Raw genomic sequence first — 19,953 nt, 5'->3', positions numbered from 1 at the left:
TAGATGTGTACAAAAAAAATAGTTACCCAAATATGAACAAAATGAAAATTAAAAATTAAATTACATGAATGGTCTCTATGGTTTGGGGAAATTTGTGGTTTTGGTCCCTAATTTATTTTTTTAACTTAAATGGTCCCTACTATTTATTTTTGTTGCGCGTTTGGTTTCTGTCTTACCTAAAAATACTATTGTGCCCTTATTAATTTATTTTTTAAATTAATTTTCTTATCTATGTATTTATTTTATACATATTTAAAAAAGTTAATAGACCACACATATTTGTATCTCCTCGGATGATCTCTATTGTTTATTTTTAATTAATTTTTTTTAACTCGGATGATCCTTACTGTTTATTTTTGTTACGCGTTTGGTCTCTGTCTTATCTAAAAATACTATTTTTCCCTTATTAATTTTTTAAATTAATTTTCTTATTTATGTATTTATTTTTTATAAAAAAATTAATATACCCCACATATATGTATCTTATCACCGTAAACCTAAAACCACATTTGAGAAATTTAATTTGAGTCTTACCATTCACCATCTCATCTCTGATCTTCCCCATCTTCTATTTCTTTTCCATATTTAGTAACATCAACGTCTTCACCGTCCTTCTTTTTTTTGGTACTTCAACTCTGGCGAACCAACACCATAACCTACTGTCTCTTCATATTTAGTGGGTTGTGGTGTTGTTTCGACGGAGTTGAAGGACCGAAAAAAGAAGTGATGATGAAGACGTCGATATCACTAAAGATGAAAAATAAATAGAAGTTGAGAATGATGAAAGATGGGATGGTGAGGAGATACAGATATGTGAGGTCTACTAATTTTTCTTAAATATATAAAGCATAAGTACATAAACAAGAAAATTAATTAAAAAAAATTAATAAGGGCACAACAGTCTTTTTAGGTAAGACAGATACCAAGTTCGTAACAAAATTAAATAGTAGGGACCATCCGAGTTAAAAAATTAAATTAATTAAAAAATAAATAGTAGGGATCATCCGAGGAGATACAAATATGTGTGGTATATTAATTTTTATAAATATGTAAAAAATAAACATAGATAAGAAAATTAATTAAAAAAATAAATTAATAAGGGCACAATAGTATTTTTAGGTAAGATGGGGACCAAACGCGCAACAAAAATAAACAGTAGAAACCATTTAAGTTTAAAAAAATAACTTAGAGATCAAAACCACAAATTCCCCCAAACTACATGGACCATTCATGTAATTTAATTTTTACTTTTCGTTTTGTTCATATTTAGATAATTATTTTTTTTTGTACTAATAAACTTATTGAAAACGTTTACATTTAAGATTTAATATAACAGGTAAAAAAAAAAAAATAGATAGTTAGCAGATGTCGTATTCTCAAATTAATTCGATTTTGACTATACTCTTAAGTTTCCTCCCGTCGGCTTGGACTCTGAACTCTCCTCCCCATGGACTTGCCGCCTCCTTCATTCGCCATTCTACCTCCACCTCCAGGCGCAAACCCGAACCCTAACTCTCAAATCTTTCCGCCCTACCACCACCATCACCACCACAAAATCACCACCGTCCCAACCCAATCTCCTGATCTCCACACCACCCTTTCAACCCTAAAACACCTGATCAACCTCTCTAAAACCACCATCCAGTCCCTTTCCAATATACTTCCCACCACCACCCCCGCCACCGATGCGATTGCCACTTGCCCTTACAACTCCAACCACCGGGTCCCTCCCAACTCCCTCTTCAAACACCACCTTCGATGCCCCTCTTCTCCTGCAGTTATCGATCTTGCCCTATGTGACTCCCTTCACTACCCTAACTCCCTTCACGCTCCGCAATCTCCACTTAATCAGGAAAACAATTGTCTCACCCAGACGCTTTCCAACGATGCGACCACAGACTTATGTCTTTCCCTAGATGGTTACCATACATCACTTGATTCGAATTTTTTCTACCGGGATTGTCCCGCGGTTGTTACATTTCCTCATGACAATAACAAATCTGATTGTACGCTTACGTTGCCTGCTGTTTTATCAGCTGAGTGTGCAGATTTAACAGGTGATCGTAGCATTGATATAAACGACACCATTGATGGTTTGTGTAGTAGTTCTGATCTTGTTGAGCTACTTGCTTCTAAATGCTGGAATGTTAGAACTGAAATTAATCAATGGAATGATTATCCCACTAGCTATTCTTACAGCGTCCTTCGCTCAGTTTTATGTTCTTACATATCTCAGAAGGAGTATCTAATGGAATGGATCTTGGTGAATTCTCCATTTTATGGTGTTGTGATTGATGTGTTTACGAGGGATCACATTCTCTTGCTGTTTAGGCTCTGTATGAAAGCCATAGCTAGGGAAGCTGCTGGGTATCTGGTTTCGATCTCTAAAGGAGACCCAAAAGATGGAAAATATTGCTTTCAGTGTCCTGTAATGTCCAGAGTATTGACATGGTTAGCTTCACAACTTGCTATATTGTATGGAGAAGTAAACGGAAAAGTATTTGCAATCAGCATGTTAAAGCAATTCCTACTGATTTCTGCATCAAAATCTTTGTTTCTTTATGGTGAACAAAGGGCTAGCAAATCAGTAAATGTAAGTCAGATCGATTGTAAAGCTGCCATGGAAAATGATGGAAGAAGAACAGGGATTATTTTGGTTTCCCAGGTAGCAGCAGCTGTTGCTGCATTACATGAACGTTTCTTGTTTGAAACAAGAATAAGAACCATTCGAGCTTCACGGTTTATTCCAGTTTATCAAAGGTGCTTACATTACTGATTTCTCAAACACACTTATTCAGTTATTCTCATAGTATTTTCTCATCTTCCAATTAACATTTAACTATATTTCAGAGTGCAAGAACATGGATATATATCAAAAATGGCTGATGAGGAACGCGGAAAGCGTTCAAATTACAGAGCTATAATTGAACATGATGGAGTGCTTTGGCATCATGGAGGTAACCAGGTAGTAAACTAAACTTGTAAATTGTTATTGTAATTGTCCCTTATTTAGTAGTGGTTAATTTTGTTTAGTCTAATCTCAACATCTTTAAATCATTATAGGATGGAAATAAAAATAAGTCACGAGAGGAATTGTTAGCTGAAGAAAGGGATTACAAAAGGCGAAGAGTGTCATATCGTGGCAAGAAAATGAAAAGAAGCACAACCCAGGTGAAGAGCTATTATTTTACTTTGTCATCAACATATCCTTTTATCAATGTACTTATGTTTGTATTATTGTTATTAAAAGGTGATGAGGGATATAATTGATGAATACATGGAAGAAATCAAGCATGCATACATGGCTGGGAGTGGTCAATCTTCTTTAGATGCTACAAAGCTTGCATCAAAACCTTCTTCCATGAATGATTTAGATAACGAGGCAAAGATATCAAAGAAAGCAGTTCCACAAAGTAATCGGAAAGAGAAAGACTCAGTTTCTGATATCAGTATGAAATCATCAAGATTTGGGGATGAGATTAAAGAAAAAAGTAACAGAAACAGACATGAAGAATATCATACTAGTAAGAGCCGATCTCATGAGCATAGGAAACGAGATGAGTATAAACACTCAAGAAAGTATCAAAAGAGGAATGAATTTGAGGACAGATATGATCCTTCTAAATCTCCTGATATGAATCATGATGATGATCTCTAATCGATATACCAATTTTGTTAGACAGCAGCTAAGAGGAGGTATGTTCTTGAAATCGATATTTTTTAAAGTTATTTTTCGTTTTTGGTAATGGGGATGTGTTGATTTAAGTTGTGACATTTTGCACGAAACTTGCAGTAGGAAATACTATCCAGGCTTCAGCAGTTTATGAAACTCTGTATCCACCCTTGTATCCTTTGTTGTTATTGATGTTCATTTACTTCCTATTTTTAATTTCTCTCTAATCAACATAACAAAAGATTGTCAATTCACATGTAATTAGGGCCCCACTGATGTGATATGCATAGTTTATTTGCTTAAAATGGTAATTTATAGCACGTCACACAGTCGTATATATCTAATGTGTGCATGTATATTAATTCTTTTTTAACTCCATTTTAAAATACACTTGTGATTTTTGGTTTTACTAATTCCATCTTCACACATATATCACCCTTGCTTCTTGTGGGGTTGAATAAATTCCCTGTTTTTTTGGCTTTTGCAGGTGAAAATGGTTAATTTGTGCTTCAAGATATATATAAACATGCAACAGCCACATCGAATGACTTTGTTTTAGTAAATATAGATCAATTTTTATGTTGATGAGTATTTAATGATGATGGTATATTGTATTTATTTAAAAGACTTGTGATAAAGTTGCATTTTAAACAACTTTGAAGCGCACAAATCATAAGGGAAAGTGAAACGTATGGACATATGGATTATTATATGTAATAATGCTTTATGGCTTTATTGCTTAAAAGAAAACAATTTTGACAACTAATTGTAGGAGTATAGTTAAATGAATCAAATTAATGTAGTTAAAGTGCTTGAATAGCTTGATTTCACAATCTTTATTTCAATCTTCGTTAGGAAGATCCTTTCCAAAAAAAATTGTAATCTTTTTGCAATAAAACAATGTTAACAAGCTTTCATATGACAAAGTGCAATTTATTTAAAGATTTATCGTAATAATTACCAAAGTTATTAAGAAAATACCTGAATTTGAAAAAAAAAATATTTATTTAAAATAATATGAACCAACTTGGTAGCTTTTTAGTACTTTAAAGTTTAAATGGAAGTGTTGCTGAAGTTGAAACATAAATTTTTGCTATTTTAAACTTTGGTGACCAAAGCAGACACCAGGAACGATTATTATTTTGTATTTTATCTCTTTTTGTAATTCACTCTGTTTAAAGTTTTATAAAGGGACTTCTTTTGGAAAATGTTAAAACCTTAGGGTTGTTTATGACAGAACTTCTAAACATCTGTCTCTGCCACGGTGACTCAGGATCCTCTTTATGGCAATTGAGAGGATCAATCTTTTCCTTTTTAGCATCTCTTATAATCTTTTCCTTTCCGGCGACAGACATAAAATCAGAAACGACAATTACAGCGACCGGTGGCGGAGAAACGGTGGCGATGGAATCTCCTCCGGAAAAAAGACTCGAAATAATCACAAAAACAACAACTAACAATGGAATCAAGTGCAAAGAACGTGAGCGCGCACAACAACGAGGACGACGGAGGATGTTGCTAGGGATAGGGTTTTGGATACAAGGATTTCGATGTTACCCGTGGATGGCGGTCATCTTCTTCCTTAAGGACGGACTCCATGTAGATCCATCGACGCTGCAAATCCTCCAGAATTCCGCAAATCTTCCGATGGTTGCAAAACCGTTTTACGGCCTTCTCTCGGATTCATTTTATATCTCCGGCCAACATCGTATCCCATACATTGCCTGCGGAGGTACCATTACGTTTTTATCTTTGTTCTTCGCATCTCGTGAATCTAATTCTTCATTTATTGATTATACGTTTTTTATTCTGCATCTTAATTAACACGTACTTGTATGCGGCTGTGGTTGTAATCATAGTAAACCGTTTTTCAATCTATTCCGCCATTTACAAATCAAAAATCGGTTACGATTTTGATTGAATTCGATCGTGGTGATGTTTTGCAGCGTTTTTACAGGCTTTATCGTGGTTCTCCATTGCATCCCTACCACCTTCAAGCATCTCCTTCTTCACAATCACCATTAACCTCCTCCTCGGAAACCTAGGCGCTTCAATAGTCGAGGTCGCAAACGACGCCGTAGTAGCAGAATGCGCGAAGCAACCCGCCGGAAATTCAGCGTCATCCTCTTCCTCCGATCTCCCATCATTCGCGTGGGTGGCTGGATCAATTGGCGGTGTAATGGGAAACCTATTGGGTGGCATTTCAATCGAACGATTCTCCTCACAAACAATGTTCTTATTCTTCGGAATCCTATTAACACTTCAGTTCTTCTTCACAATCTCTGTAAACGAAAAATCCCTCAACTTACCAAAAAGCAAATCCAATCACGGAATACGAAAACAATTCTTAGATCTCTTACTCGTGCTAAGAAAACCCGAGATTTATCAACCGATTTCATGGTTTGCAGCATCATACGCCATAATCCCAGCCCTAACAGGAACAATGTTCTACTACCAAACACAACATCTAAACATCGAGTCGTCAGTTCTCGGAATGTCAAAAGTATTCGGTCAAGTCGCGATGTTAACATGGGGCATCGTTTACAATCGTCGTCTAAAATCCATCCCCCCACGAAAACTAATCTCTACAATTCAAGCAATACTGGCGATTCTAATGGTGTCAGATTCACTATTCGTTTCCGGTTTCTATCATAGAATCGGGATACCAGACTCGCTATACGTCATCTTTGTTTCTGGGGTTCTGGAGGTTTTGTATTACTTCAAGACTTTACCTTTCAGCGTTCTAATGGCGAAGCTATGTCCACCTGGTTGTGAAGGGTCTCTAATGGCGTTTGTGATGTCTTCTATTGCATTGGCGTTTATTATAAGTGGGTATATTGGCGTTGCGCTTGCTTCGTATGTTGAGATTACAGAAACTGATTTTTCAGGGTTACGTAAAGCGCTGTTGATACAGGCGGCGTGTACTGTTGTGCCTCTGTTTTGGTCGTCGTTTATTCCAGAGAGCCCGAAGGTTGAAATTGGAAAAAAAGAAGAGTGAAGCAAAGAGTATATATGGAGATATGTTCTTTGATCATAGACAAAATTAGTGTATTTACGTGTAAGTATTGGATCTTGTTTATTTTTACAAAAGGCACATGGATCCGGTTAAGGGCAGGACCCGACCCGGCCACCATCATTACTAGAGAAACTGGTTAGGAACAAGATTGGCATGTTACTAATTTACTAGGGACCGGTTAGTGTCATAATGGTCTTTTTATACATATGAATTTATTACCATCTCTTCATTTTTTTTTTTTTTTTTTTTTTTATTTACAAATACTTAAAGGTTGGTATATGCATGGTGAAATATTTGGTTTGGTTACCGTTTATGTTTTTTTTTTTTTTTTTGCAATGTCAACAAAAAGATAAACATGCATCAAAATTCAAAAGAATCATATATTTATTTTAAAACCAACACCTTTTTTCATCGTGTAATAAAGAATCCAACAATAAAAAAGCAAAAGATACACATTCTAGGTATAAAGTTCAACCCTTAACATCATGTTTTTTACATTCAAAATGAATTATTAGTATATCAGTATATAATAAATATTTCTATTATCAAAAAAATAATTTTATTAATAAAACAAGTAACAATATTAAATATAGGCGATTATAATTTTAAAAAAATGGCATGTTGACTTTCCACTAATCATTTTGTGATTGCCGGAGTTAAGAAATTTGTAAGGTCCAAACAAATATAAAAATTTCTGGTGTCAAGTATGTTGTCTTCAAATAAACAATAACATCTTGAATATATAAAAACTTAAATCAACTTTTGATTAAATAAATATAACAAAATAAAATACGTGTTTAATAAATACATGGATAATCTATTAGAATTTTTTAAGTGGTGACATTGACAATGTATGCTTCTTTTGTTTCACATTGGAGTAATATTTTCTATCATTTATAGAAAGCAGTCCAACAATAATCCAACATTAGTCTATTGTGTTTTATTTTATTAGTTGTATTGATATGTCATCTACAAAGTAATCTTTTAGAATCTAAATCTCCTATCTGAAACAACACTTGGAAACACGCATCTATCAATTGTCGATTTTAAACAATTTAATGCTCACAGGTAGTTAAATTATGTTTCGTTATCCATATAGACAAATGTTATGCAAAAAGTCATATTAGTTGGAGTGACACCAACTCTTTCAAGGAGGGGCATCTAGTACATGTTTGTTTTATACGTTACCACATCAAGCGAATTGTTTGTTGATGTATATGCATGACTGTAATATACATAGTTATTATTATCTAAGAAAAAAAAATAACGGTTTGCATTTGAGTTTTGCTAATTTTCTTATTCTTCTTGAATTTTGGGTTTTCATTATATATTGATGAAAGAATGTATATATTTTCTACATTTTTCTTTTTAATTTAGATAATATATCTCATGGTTTCACATGTTTTCTATTCAATTCTTCCATTAATTGGGTTTCACTTTAAGAAAGAAGATTTGGATATAGTTGACATTCTAAATATAAGGCAAATTCATGATTGTGCATTTCATATATCGCTTTTAATGATCAATAATTATCGACTTAAGAATAATTGTCTTGCAAAATAAAGGGACAATTTATTCTTTTGCTACCGGTATTTTTTATTGACATTTTTGTATTTTTGTAAACACATTCACAATCACACAGATTTTTTTATTATTTTTTTTATATGTTAATAGTAGATCTTTTTATTACAATAGCGTAACTTAATCTGTTTGGACTCAATCTATTAGTTGCTCACGAGAATTGAATACCTAAAAATATTTTTTTTATTAGAAACGACTAAACTTACTAATTAATAATTGTACTAATAAACCTAATTTTTTTTTATCATATTAATTTTAAATTCTGATCTGTTACTATCTCCTTTCATTATCATAATCTTGAAGTGCATTGCTTTTGTGAATATGGTCAATACATATAAATATGCATATGTAATTTACATAAACATAAATATCATAATAGTAATATATGGATATACATCATAATTTTATTCGTCAAAACTATGGCAAATACTTCATAAGTTTATTCATCAAACTATGGCAAATACTAACCAACTCATTTGGTTACTTAACCCGATTTTATTAAAAATTGACTACACTGAAAATGAAATTGGAGAAGTCTATTTAAAAAAAAAAACATTACTATATAAAAAGACTCGTTTACTGATATGTTCGCAAAAAAAAAAAAAAAATAACACGGTTCCATAATCGCCACGTAACCCACCCTCACCGATCGACGCAATTTATCAGTAGCTCGTCACTTCGATTCAATCCATCTCCTGTTCTCTTCAACTTCTACGACTCCCTTCTACAAATCGACTTATCCACCAATTCCCACATCTCTTTCGCAACGCGTACGACTGTATCCCCAAGTGGAATCCGACATATCATCCACCCAAAAGAAAACCTAATTCGTTGTGCAAATATTCCACCAAGTCACTTCTGCCGATGGTCGGTTGATTGTTGGTCCTTGAATCTTCAAAAAGGTAATATTCATTCGGTTTTCACTTAAATTACATGATCCTCCAAAAAGTCATAATTTTTACCGTTTGAAATTATCCCTGAAAATGTAATGTTTTTAAATGCGGAGCCAAAGAGGGAAAATGTAATGTCCTTGCCAACACTGGCCAATAGCCTCATTTTGAATTACTACACTCTCGGGATTCCATGTGAAATCCATCGGGGTAAGTTCTTTCACTTTGTTTGAACATTGATTTTAGGGCTTGTTTCTGTACGAGAAATTGTCTATTATGGTCCCTTGATCTATTTTTTCTTGTCTATTTTGTCAGATGGTATTTTATAATTGTTATCAATTGAAAAAAAATCATATTAAATAAGTCCCAGGTCTCCATAAACCACTAGAATATGAGGAAATGAAGTACAAATGAAATATTCAACGAATTTATGCATGTATTGATTCATTCTATTTAGGCTTATATTTGGCGTGTCTATCTATTGTTTATTTTGTTCTTGACTTTTAGATAATACTGGTAGAAGATTTTATTTTGTTTTCCTCACCCAAACAATCAGTTGGATTCCAAAACTATTGAGGACCATTGTACCATATTGGAAAATTTAATAAAATGGATGCTTAACCATTTTATTCACATGTGTGTATTCTTTTTCATAGGGTTATATTTTGCAATTCTATGTTTCATATTCAGTGAATACTTATCTTTGATGTTTGTAGAGGAATGTGATCACTATTTTTTGGGTAGTTCATCTTGATATCTTGTCTTGGATCAAACTCATGAATTTGTACCATTTATTATCCACATATCACGAGCTAATAGAAAGACAATCTTACAAAAGTTAGAAATGCTGAACATATTAAGTGATCATAATTTTTTCTTATTTTAGGTTCCAGTGATACACATGGAGAAAGTAATTAAGCATGGAAGATTGAAATTTAGGCATAGTTTTAATTAATAAATTCACAATGCTTAACATTCAATAAATTGTAAAGATAAAGATATAGGAAATTTATAATGTATATAAATTTATAAAGAAGTTAGACTCTTTTACTTTAAAAGATTTCCACAAATAGACCTGAAAAAAGATCAACAGGGCATTTCCAGCATTCTAAAATGACCGCATTCGTTTGCATACTGCCTTTGATTGAAGCAGACCAGGCTTTGAGTAGATGTCTTTATAATGTGTTGTTAACAATTAGTTAATGTAAATATAATATAATATAATGTGCTATCAATAATGAGTTTATGTTAGTTTTTAATGGTTTTTAGTTTTTTTAGAACAGTTTCTTACAACAATATTATCTTTTTTGTTTATTGATGAACGTTCTTGTTTGATATTAACAGATCCAATTGCTGAATTACATACAAAATCAAAGAAGAATGAGCAATCTATTAACCCTCCACTGGTATGTTTTCTGCAACCCCTAATTAAAAAAGAAGCTTTCCTGTTTTTTACCCTTAATCAAAATGACCCATGAAATTCTGCCTCCATGATACTATTCGAATATTGTCCCTTATGATTTTCTTCCAGAATTTGTTCCAGTATGAAATTTCAAAATCTTAATTCGAAAAATTGTCCCTTATGATACTTTTGCATTATTTCTTCAAAGATGGAGCAATACAAATATTTATATCATATGAAGAAATTCGTATTTTTGGCATGCTTTATAAAAAATCAATATAAGAATAGCATCATTACAATCTTTTTTTAATATATTTATAGGCATATAAGTTACATACAAATTAAAGTCGTATTAAATTAATTCAATCAGTGGAACAACCGATCATTTAAATAAAACTTGCATTTAGGTATAATCATAATCTTTTTTAATGAAAATTACAATCATAATTTATTTGTTAATTGAAATTGATGAACTAACTATTGGTAATGAACCAGATCAGATCATCAACTACTCAAATGTACCAGATTTACAATTGAAAAGTGATTCCAACCAAAACGACCCACACATGTGTCATGTAAGTCATTAATTATGAAGTATCTTAATTTTTTTCGTGCACAATATTATAATCTTCATCAGAGGTGACAATAAAGTGCCAATTACAAGACTCAGATAAGAATAACACATCCATCAGTATAGTTATATGATATACCAATTAAAATTATTAAACGATTATCATCAAATTTCAATACCATGATTGGTAATCATCAACCATCAACAGATCACACAAAAATAACTATCGGTGGTTGCTTCAAGCTAGATAAGAAACTATATAGGAGGATAGCTATCATAAATTAGAAATTTTTTTTGATAAATGTGATGAGATGATAGAAAAGTTGGATATGCTTAATGGTGCTCCTGCTTATAAGAAACAATTAAGAAAGGAAGTGTTATAAAATGGAAAAAGAAGAAATTAAAAATGACTTGCAATACAAATGTTACAATAAACAAGTTAAACGAACAATTAATTGATACCATACATAAAAGTATATGCAATTTAAATGAAAACATCACTAAAGAAAGCAAGACTTAACAAAAGAATACTTAGAGATTTGGGTCCATCAAATGAGAAATCTACAAATATAGGCAAAAAATAGCAACAGAAAAGGAAAGAATCTCTTACAACAAGTAATTTTTTTTAGCCGATGTTATTCCAGAAGCAAGGTGTTGCTATTGTCATGCTGTGAATTTTTTTTCCGAAACATCAAATTTTTGTTGTTGAGAAGGTCGTATCGTTTTATCCAGTAATGAACTCCTACCCATCATGCAAGATTTATTGACATCTAACTCTGATGAGACAAAATCAATTAGAACATATATAAGAACATATAACAATCATTTCGCATTCACTTCATTGGGTGTTAAAGCTGATAAAAAACTTACAAGAAGAAATAAGGGTATTTACACTTTTAGAGTGCAAGGTCAAATATATCACTTCATGAACGATCTACAACCTAAAGCGAAAAGTTAATAAAACCTTCAATTATATTTTCATGATACAAACAATGAAATAGAAAATCGACAAACATCTTCTCCACGATTATCCAAAGGCTTAATTGCAACGTGTATAACTTATCTACAGTATAATCCATATGCACATTTTTTTAGAAATTTAAGAGACATTCCATCTTTGAATGAATATAAGATTATTCTTAAGACTATTCCGGGACAAGATCTACGAGTATATAACAAACCAGAAGTTTCACAAGTTGTGACACTATGAGTTGAAGGGGAAGAGAACGGAGAACATGGTCGTAGAAATATACAAGTAAGAACACATTCCCAAAAAAACTACCAATAAACAAGGTAATAGTGGAATAGGAAGGCTTATTTCGCCATTTGATGCTACATATGCAAGTGAATTATTAAATATAGAACAAAAAGGTAAACATGATCCATTAAGGGTTTTTTTTTTGTTTTTTTTTTTTTTTTTTGTTTTTTTTTTCCTCTACAACGTGGTATTAAGAAACTAATTAATATTTTTTGGCAGTTTTGAACAAAATTATAGAGAACTCAAATTATGTCTGTGTTAGAGAATATTATGTGTTAGAGAATATTATGCTTACAAACTTCAAATACGTTTACATGATAAGTCATGTATATTGCTTTTCGGTCGCTTATTACAACAATATATAGTTGATAGTTATGTAAAATTAGAGACACAAAGATTAGCATTTTATAGAAATTAACAAGAGTTACGACAAGAGTTACTTCAAGGAGTTGTAGATGCTATGGCAAGTGGTGAGACAAATGCATCAGCAATTGGTCAACGAGTGGTTTTACCAACAAATTTTATTGGTGGTCCAAGGAACATGAGATGAAAATGCATTGATGCTATGGCATTATACAAAAGTTTGGTAAGTGAGACATTTTTTTAACCTTAACATGTAATCCTAATTGGCCAGAAATCAAACAACACATGATGCACCATGAGGAAGCACAAAATAGGGCGAATTCAATTGTTAGAGTATTCCATACAAAACTTGAGCAATTTAAAAACGAGATTTTCAAAAATGAAATATTTGGAAAGGTTGTTGCATACACTTATGTTGTGGAGTTTCAAAAAAGAGGTATTCCACATGCTCATTTTTTTGCTAATACTTGGAAATCATTATAAGATGTACCATGCTAAAGAATATGATGAAATAGTTTCAGCAGAAATACCAAATGAAAGATCAAATCCTCATCTATTTCGCATGGTAGTGAAACATATGCTTCATGGTCCCTGTGGTAATCTTAATCCCAAAAATGTTTGTATAAAAAAAAGGGATATTGTAAGAATTTTTATCCAAAAACATTTTGTGATGTAACAACATAAAATAATGATGCATATCCAGCATATCGAAGACCTGACAATGGAGTTAAAGTTATAGTTCGAGGTGCCAAGCTAGATGGGTTGTTCCCTACAATTCCTATTTACTTTGTAAGTTTGATTGTCATGTAAATATAGAAATATGCTCTACAATTAAAGCTGTCAAATACATTTATAAGTACATATGCAAGGGATTTGACAAAATAAGTTTTTTTTTGTAACACAAGATGATCACTCATCTAGCATAAATGAAATAGATCAATTTCAAGCAGGTATGTGGATATCACCCCAAGAGGAAGCTTGGAGAATTTTTAGATTTTCATCGGGTGAAATCAAACCAACAGTTATTCATTTGCCTCTACATTTGGAAAATTATCAACCAATAACATTCAAAAAGAAAGAACAATCGACTAATATTGTAGATAATCTAGGTAAAAGAACAACAATGCTAACTGATTTTTTGTTAAAAATAGTACAGAGAGATATGCACAACATCTTAATTTAACATATGTTGAGTTTCCTGACCATTTTGTATGGAAACCAGCTAACAAAGTCTGGTTACCTAGACAAACTGAAGATTCAATAGGACGAATAGTGTTAGCACACCCAAGTGAAGGCGAAAGATATTTTTTAAGAATACTATTATCAAAAAAAAGATGTCCAAAGTCATACGATGGCCTTAAGCTTTGTAAAGGACAAACAGTTGACACCTTTCGAGAATCTGCATTACTACATGGATACCCACTTGATGATAACAACTAACAATTATGTTTGGAAGAGGCATCAAACTTCCACAGGCCATATGAATTACGAAGACTTTTTGCTACCTTACTTGTGTTTACAAATCCAAACAATCCAAGAAAATTATGGGAATCATTTGAAGATGCCATGCTTGAAGACTTTGTACACTACGATATTCTTTCACTAACTGAAGCAAAGCGATGCGCATTTAAGCAAATTAATACATTGCTACAGTCTAATGGAAGACAACTTCACGAGTTTGATATATTGCCAAATGATTTATCATATGCTGATTTAGAAGATGACACAAGAGAACTAGCAACATAAAAAAGTATCATTGTATCAGAAAAAGATCAAAGAGCAATACAAAATCTGAACAAAAAACAAAAAACTTGCATTTGATACAATAATTAGAAAAGTAGATAGTAACAATGGTGGGTCATTTTTTTATTGATGGTCCTGGTGTTACAGGGATAACTTTCCTATGTAGAGCATTATTAGCCTGGTGGAAAGGAGGAGGAGTGTAGTACTGAAAAGGGAATTGACAATCCTCGGGAATCGGAATCTGCTGCCGAGCATATGGACCGCGAACATATGCTCGCTCCACTGCTGGTTGACATCCTGACGGTAGCGGATGTCACGTAGACCTCCCTGAACGTCCACCATATGAGTATTCATCCGAGCAATCTGAGCAGAGAGTTGGTCGATGGACGATTGGGACGCGGGAACCGCCTCATCATTCGCCTCCTCATCATCCGCCTCCTTATCCACCACCGCATCCGTCAGGCGGTTGATAAGGATGCGGTGGTGGATAAGGAGGCGGATGATGAGGAGGTTCCCACGTCCCAATCGTCCATTGACGAGCTCTCTGCTCAGATCGCTCGGATAAACACTCGTATGGTGGACGTTCAGGGAGGTCTACGTGACATCCGCTACCATCAGAATGTCAACCAACAGTGGAGTGAGCATATGTTCGCGGGGATATATGCTCAACAGCAGATTCCGATTCCCGAGGATTGCCAATTCCCTTTTCAGTACTACCCTCCTCCTTTTCATCAGGCTAATAATGCTCTATATAGGAAAGTTTTCCCTGTAACACCAGGACCATCAATAAAAAATGCCCCACCATTGTTAAGTAGAGAAGTACAACCATGTTTAGTTGGACAAAAATGGACGCGACTTTCTTGTTTTTCTAAACTAAAAAGGCATTATCATTGTTCTTGAGTTTCATTTTGAAATAATTTTCTAAGTTTCAAATAAAGAAAAAGCAATCCCAAATTAGAAAATAGAACAAGCAACCAATATGCCCATCTTATGATCTATCAACTTAACACCAAAAGTTAGAATCATCTTGGTTTAAAAAAGCACGCATCAGGTGCGAAGCGCAGCGAGGCGCAGCTAAAATCGCTTCAGTATGCTGTTGCGATGCGAAGTCCATGTTGCGAGGTGATGCGTGCGCATCAAAGCGCATCACGCTTCTGTGCATCCCAGTGCATCTTGGATAAGCCCGATTTATTTGAAAATTTTATATAAAATCCAATTAAAAAAGCCCATGCATTGTTTAATTAAACTAATCGGCCCTACTTCTATGTACCCTAGATTATGAGATAACGTGTAGCCGTGTACAATACTCCTAACCCATAGCCATGTGTACGTTCTTCTTCTCTTTTCTCTCTTGCGACTGAATCTTCTTCTTCTCTCTTTCTTTAACAGTAATCTGATCGACATCTTCTCTCTTTCTTTCTTCTCTCTTTCTTTACCACTGATCTGATCGATATCTTCTTAGATCATCACTCGTTAGTTCATCAATCACCTCTGTTTTATCCTACACTTCTACTCTTCTATAATGGATACTCGATCTAACATTGATCCTGCAAGAAGATATGGTACCCAAGACCCTAAGATAAGAAACAACTTCACATGCACTTTCTGCACAAAAGTTGTTAAGGGAGGTGCATACCGGTTAAAACAACACCTTGTTGGAGGTTATAGAAATGCCACTATGCACTACTATTTTTATATATTTATGGTGTTTTAGTATATTGGTAATCATGAATAACACAATCTGTTTCACTAATGACTACTTGTGCGCCTCATCTACGTGATGCACACGCATTCGCATTGCGCATCGCGCATCGCACTTCGGGACCCTTATCGCATCGGAGCGCATCTCGCTTTTTAAAACCAAGAGAATCATATACTTTTGATTATCAAAATCGTACACAACATACATTCAACGCAGTCTCCGGCTAGAAACTGAACAACACTAATTTAACTAAATTTCGAACATCCAACATGATTTCATCTCCCAATTTTTTTTTTACCATTTTCTAAAATCAAGTAAGAGTTGAATACCGAGGGTGTTATGACAGTTACTACTATTAATGTGGCATGAGGGTGTTTCGTCATCTCCTTCTATGCAAATGATTCTCTAGAAGATATTCGTACTTTTTTACCGCATGAAGTTTATAATAAGATACAGACCCAGTCTATGCAAACAATATACAATATTGTAGCATGGGAAATTAAATCTTCGATAAATGAGAATGGACACATGCACCAGTTGATCTAAATACAATATAATTAGGTAGAAAAGTAAGAATCCTTCTAAAAATCATTTTGTCGGTTTCAACTTCATATCAAGTCTTGCTTTAGGATGTTGGTGAAATTCTAGAATAAGTCCAAGTATATGTTTCATAATTTGTATGGGCGATGTTAAAATTAGGCATATTCAGTGGAAATCAATTGTTATTCAGCATCAGGAAAAGGATAAATAGACGTTGTTCTAGAGTACAAAGAGAGAACCCATTTAGATTCTAAAAGTATGGATATGCCAAAATAGTGTGGATTCGTAGGGTAGAAACAAAAAAATAAGAGCAAATGAGACAATAGAAGGAGTATGCCCCAATTTAAAATCCAGTCAATTACCTTTTACAATTTAGAATCTTTAAACCTTGTTCTTGATGTTGTTTCTCCTATGCGACAAGATCTACCAGATGATTATCCTGATTTAACGAATCATAAAGACTTTACTGACCCTTACCCTTGAAATTTCTTTCTTCCCATACCACCCTGATAAGAAATCAGATATCATTACTAATTAAGCATAATAAAATGCATAATGTTTACTAAACTGGTACTCTCACAAAGTGACAATCTGGTTAAAATTAAAATACGATGTGCTGTTCAAAGCCAAAAAACAAACATATCATAATCAAATTTATTAATAAACATACATTTTCAATATGCTACATTGCTATGTTATTTGACATTTCAGTTGGTGGATCTAAATTGTAACTATTCTCCTATTGATTCTTTTAATTTTTTCTCTTCTCACATATGATTTCATATGAATTGGTTGATATATTATTTGAATGTACGAACTTTTAGTTTTTGACAATTACTTTTTATCAATTAACATGAATATTAGAAAATTTGCTAATAATGTTTTATATTACTATAATAATTTTTAATTTATAGTTAATAACTCTTTTTAACAATATATATATGTATTAATAATCTTTTTATGTTATATATTTATTCATGCGTAAATGATAGACATTAGCTTAGTATATTCAATAAAACATCAAAAACATTTTTTTTTTGTCTTTATAAATCTAAGTGAGCATTAAATGGTATTGGTTAAGTGGTAAGACGAACATATGGTTCACGAACAACGATTTTTGCAACTTGCGATTGAATGTTTCACAAATCAAAATTTATCAGATTTATTTATATTGGCTAAATAAATTCATTGCCAGTGATATCTGAATACTTTAGAAGACTTAACATTTTTTGTCACCACAATAACAACGACCATTTGTACAACGTTGTTGATTCTGATGACACCAACAATCAAATTTGCAATTAGCGGCGATTTTGCATGGATAACCAGGAGCTGAAGGCCCACTTGGGGGATTTGGGGTGCCTTTTGGCTTGGATGGAAACCTTGAAACGCCTTATCAAAATAATAAAAATAATATAAATACAATGATTCAATAAATGATAGATATGTCTATGATTCCAAATTAAGAGTGATTGGTTTCAAACCTGATCCATATACACAGACTATGAGTAGGAAGCATATCAAGATAACCTTCTTCATTTGCAGGATGTTGTGAAATCACTAGGAGCTACATTTCTTTTCATCATGGGTTCTGTATTTATACGAGGGGAAAGAAACATGGTATATTCTAGGCAGGAAGTGGGAAAAACTATAAATTGCATCATTTATTTAATTATCGTATAATTATTGCATAGTTACAAAATTTGTAAATATAATTTGGACAATTGCCATTAAATTTTAGTTTAACTTGCCACTTTAAAACTCATTTATTGCTTATATATATATATATATATATATATATATATATATATATATATATATATATATATATATATATATATAGAGAGAGAGAGAGAGAGAGAGAGAGAGAGAGAGAGAGAGAGAGAGAGAGGTTCAAATGTGGATGACTAATTATTGTGTGTGTAACCTTTCTATAAACCAAAAATAAATTAGAATATATATGGCAAATCCTTAAATAATGGGTCAATTACCATTAAATCTCTGCTACATCTCAAGAACCCTAAGCGGCCTAATCATATATGCACCGATTCACACTTACCCCTGTTTCTCCGGCGCCGGTGGCCTTAATTGGAAATGATAATGGTGCATCCTAGGAGGGAAATGCCACCTCTTTTGTGTTTGTGTGATTCATAGAAAGAAAGACACTAGGTGGTGCAGAGGATAGATCACCACACAAATCTAGATGGAGACGAGATATTTTTGCTTATCCGGCTGCAAATGGAAGAAGCGGAGAGGGGATCTTCATCTCTGGTGCGTGTCTCTCCGCCGTTGAGCCATCATCGTCGCCTAACCCCAACGCCAAATTGAAGACACCACCGGGTCATCATCATTGTTGGATTCCACATCTTATCTTCAAATTGGTGTCCAAATCGAGAATTGACCCTCTAGGGCTCATTTGATAAACATGATATAAGTGTTTTTTTGATTATCGTGAAGCGGTGTCTGGACCAGTCAATCGATTCATGTTAGTTAAATTCCATTTGATCAAATTATGTTCACAATTGTTGTACTTTATTTATTTTGTGTTTGTTGTTTCATTTTTATTTTGTGTTTCAATTGAAGCGTATATACATATTTAGAATGAAATCAAATACACTCTATCAGCATTACATGCTTCTAAGTGCTACATAAGAAAGAAAGAAAAAGACAAAGACGGAGGATATTTTGATACTAAAAAAGAAAAAAACAAGACAAAGAAGAAGCATATTTTGATACTCTTGATGAAAAGGGAAGATAAGCAACAAAAGATTATGGTTTTTGGAGTTACTCCCACTTACAGCTTCATGGATCCAGAGCAAAAAGAAATGTTAGAATTTGATTTTATAAAAGACATTCTCACAAAATGTCATTATAACAACATGTATTATCATTCATTCTTAAAGTAACACTAAAGAATGTTTTTTAAGATTTTCTTTTTGATGTAATACTTTTTACATGATTTTATAATTGAAATATATATATATATATATATATATATATATATATATATATATATATATATATATATATATATATTTCATTGTACTATGTTAGAATATGCATATTGCATTATGCTAGAATAGTTATTGTTATACTATGTAAACACATAAATGTTCATTCTTTAATGTTTGGTTCTTGAACTTATGTATGTTCATTCTTCTAAGAATGTATAATTAGAAAAGTTATGTATACGCATTCATGAGTAAATCCAGGT

The 19,953-nt window shown here is 32.9% G+C and overlaps 3 protein-coding genes across 10 annotated transcripts; all 3 read left to right on the top strand.

The window, feature by feature from the left end:
• The first annotated feature begins 1,386 nt into the window (after positions 1-1,386).
• Positions 1,387-4,435, top strand: LOC145014631 (U11/U12 small nuclear ribonucleoprotein). 2 transcript variants are annotated; one of them, XM_078973047.1, is made up of 5 exons: positions 1,387-2,760; positions 2,851-2,965; positions 3,064-3,171; positions 3,251-3,696; positions 4,161-4,435. In XM_078973047.1, exons 1-4 carry the CDS (start codon positions 1,448-1,450, stop codon positions 3,656-3,658), a joined length of 1,944 nt encoding a protein of 647 aa, XP_078829173.1. In that variant the 5' UTR covers positions 1,387-1,447; the 3' UTR covers positions 3,659-3,696; positions 4,161-4,435. The 2 variants fall into 2 exon arrangements, with proteins under 2 accessions (XP_078829173.1, XP_078829172.1); XM_078973046.1 differs by having other exon boundaries at positions 1,388-2,760; positions 3,794-4,435.
• Positions 4,436-4,553: 118 nt separating this feature from the next.
• Positions 4,554-6,910, top strand: LOC145014632 (Major facilitator superfamily protein). The gene is made up of 2 exons (XM_078973048.1): positions 4,554-5,405; positions 5,620-6,910. The coding sequence occupies exons 1-2, from the start codon at positions 4,904-4,906 to the stop codon at positions 6,669-6,671; spliced, it is 1,554 nt and encodes a 517-aa protein (XP_078829174.1). The 5' UTR covers positions 4,554-4,903; the 3' UTR covers positions 6,672-6,910.
• Positions 6,911-8,855: 1,945 nt separating this feature from the next.
• Positions 8,856-19,476, top strand: LOC145014441 (uncharacterized). 7 transcript variants are annotated; one of them, XM_078972806.1, is made up of 5 exons: positions 8,856-9,172; positions 9,283-9,370; positions 10,505-10,566; positions 11,063-11,137; positions 18,285-19,476. In XM_078972806.1, exons 2-5 carry the CDS (start codon positions 9,295-9,297, stop codon positions 18,420-18,422), a joined length of 351 nt encoding a protein of 116 aa, XP_078828932.1. In that variant the 5' UTR covers positions 8,856-9,172; positions 9,283-9,294; the 3' UTR covers positions 18,423-19,476. The 7 variants fall into 7 exon arrangements, 3 of the variants coding, with proteins under 3 accessions (XP_078828932.1, XP_078828931.1, XP_078828933.1); XR_013665535.1 differs by lacking the exon at positions 9,283-9,370; XR_013665533.1 differs by lacking the exon at positions 9,283-9,370 and having other exon boundaries at positions 11,058-11,137.
• The last annotated feature ends 477 nt before the right edge of the window (positions 19,477-19,953 follow it).

The sequence above is a fragment of the Lactuca saligna genome, chromosome 9 (genome assembly GCF_052625555.1).
Source record: "Lactuca saligna cultivar CGN05327 chromosome 9, ASM5262555v1, whole genome shotgun sequence".
Classification (NCBI taxonomy): Eukaryota; Viridiplantae; Streptophyta; class Magnoliopsida; order Asterales; family Asteraceae; genus Lactuca; species Lactuca saligna.
This window is presented reverse-complemented; position numbering and strand designations above follow the sequence as displayed.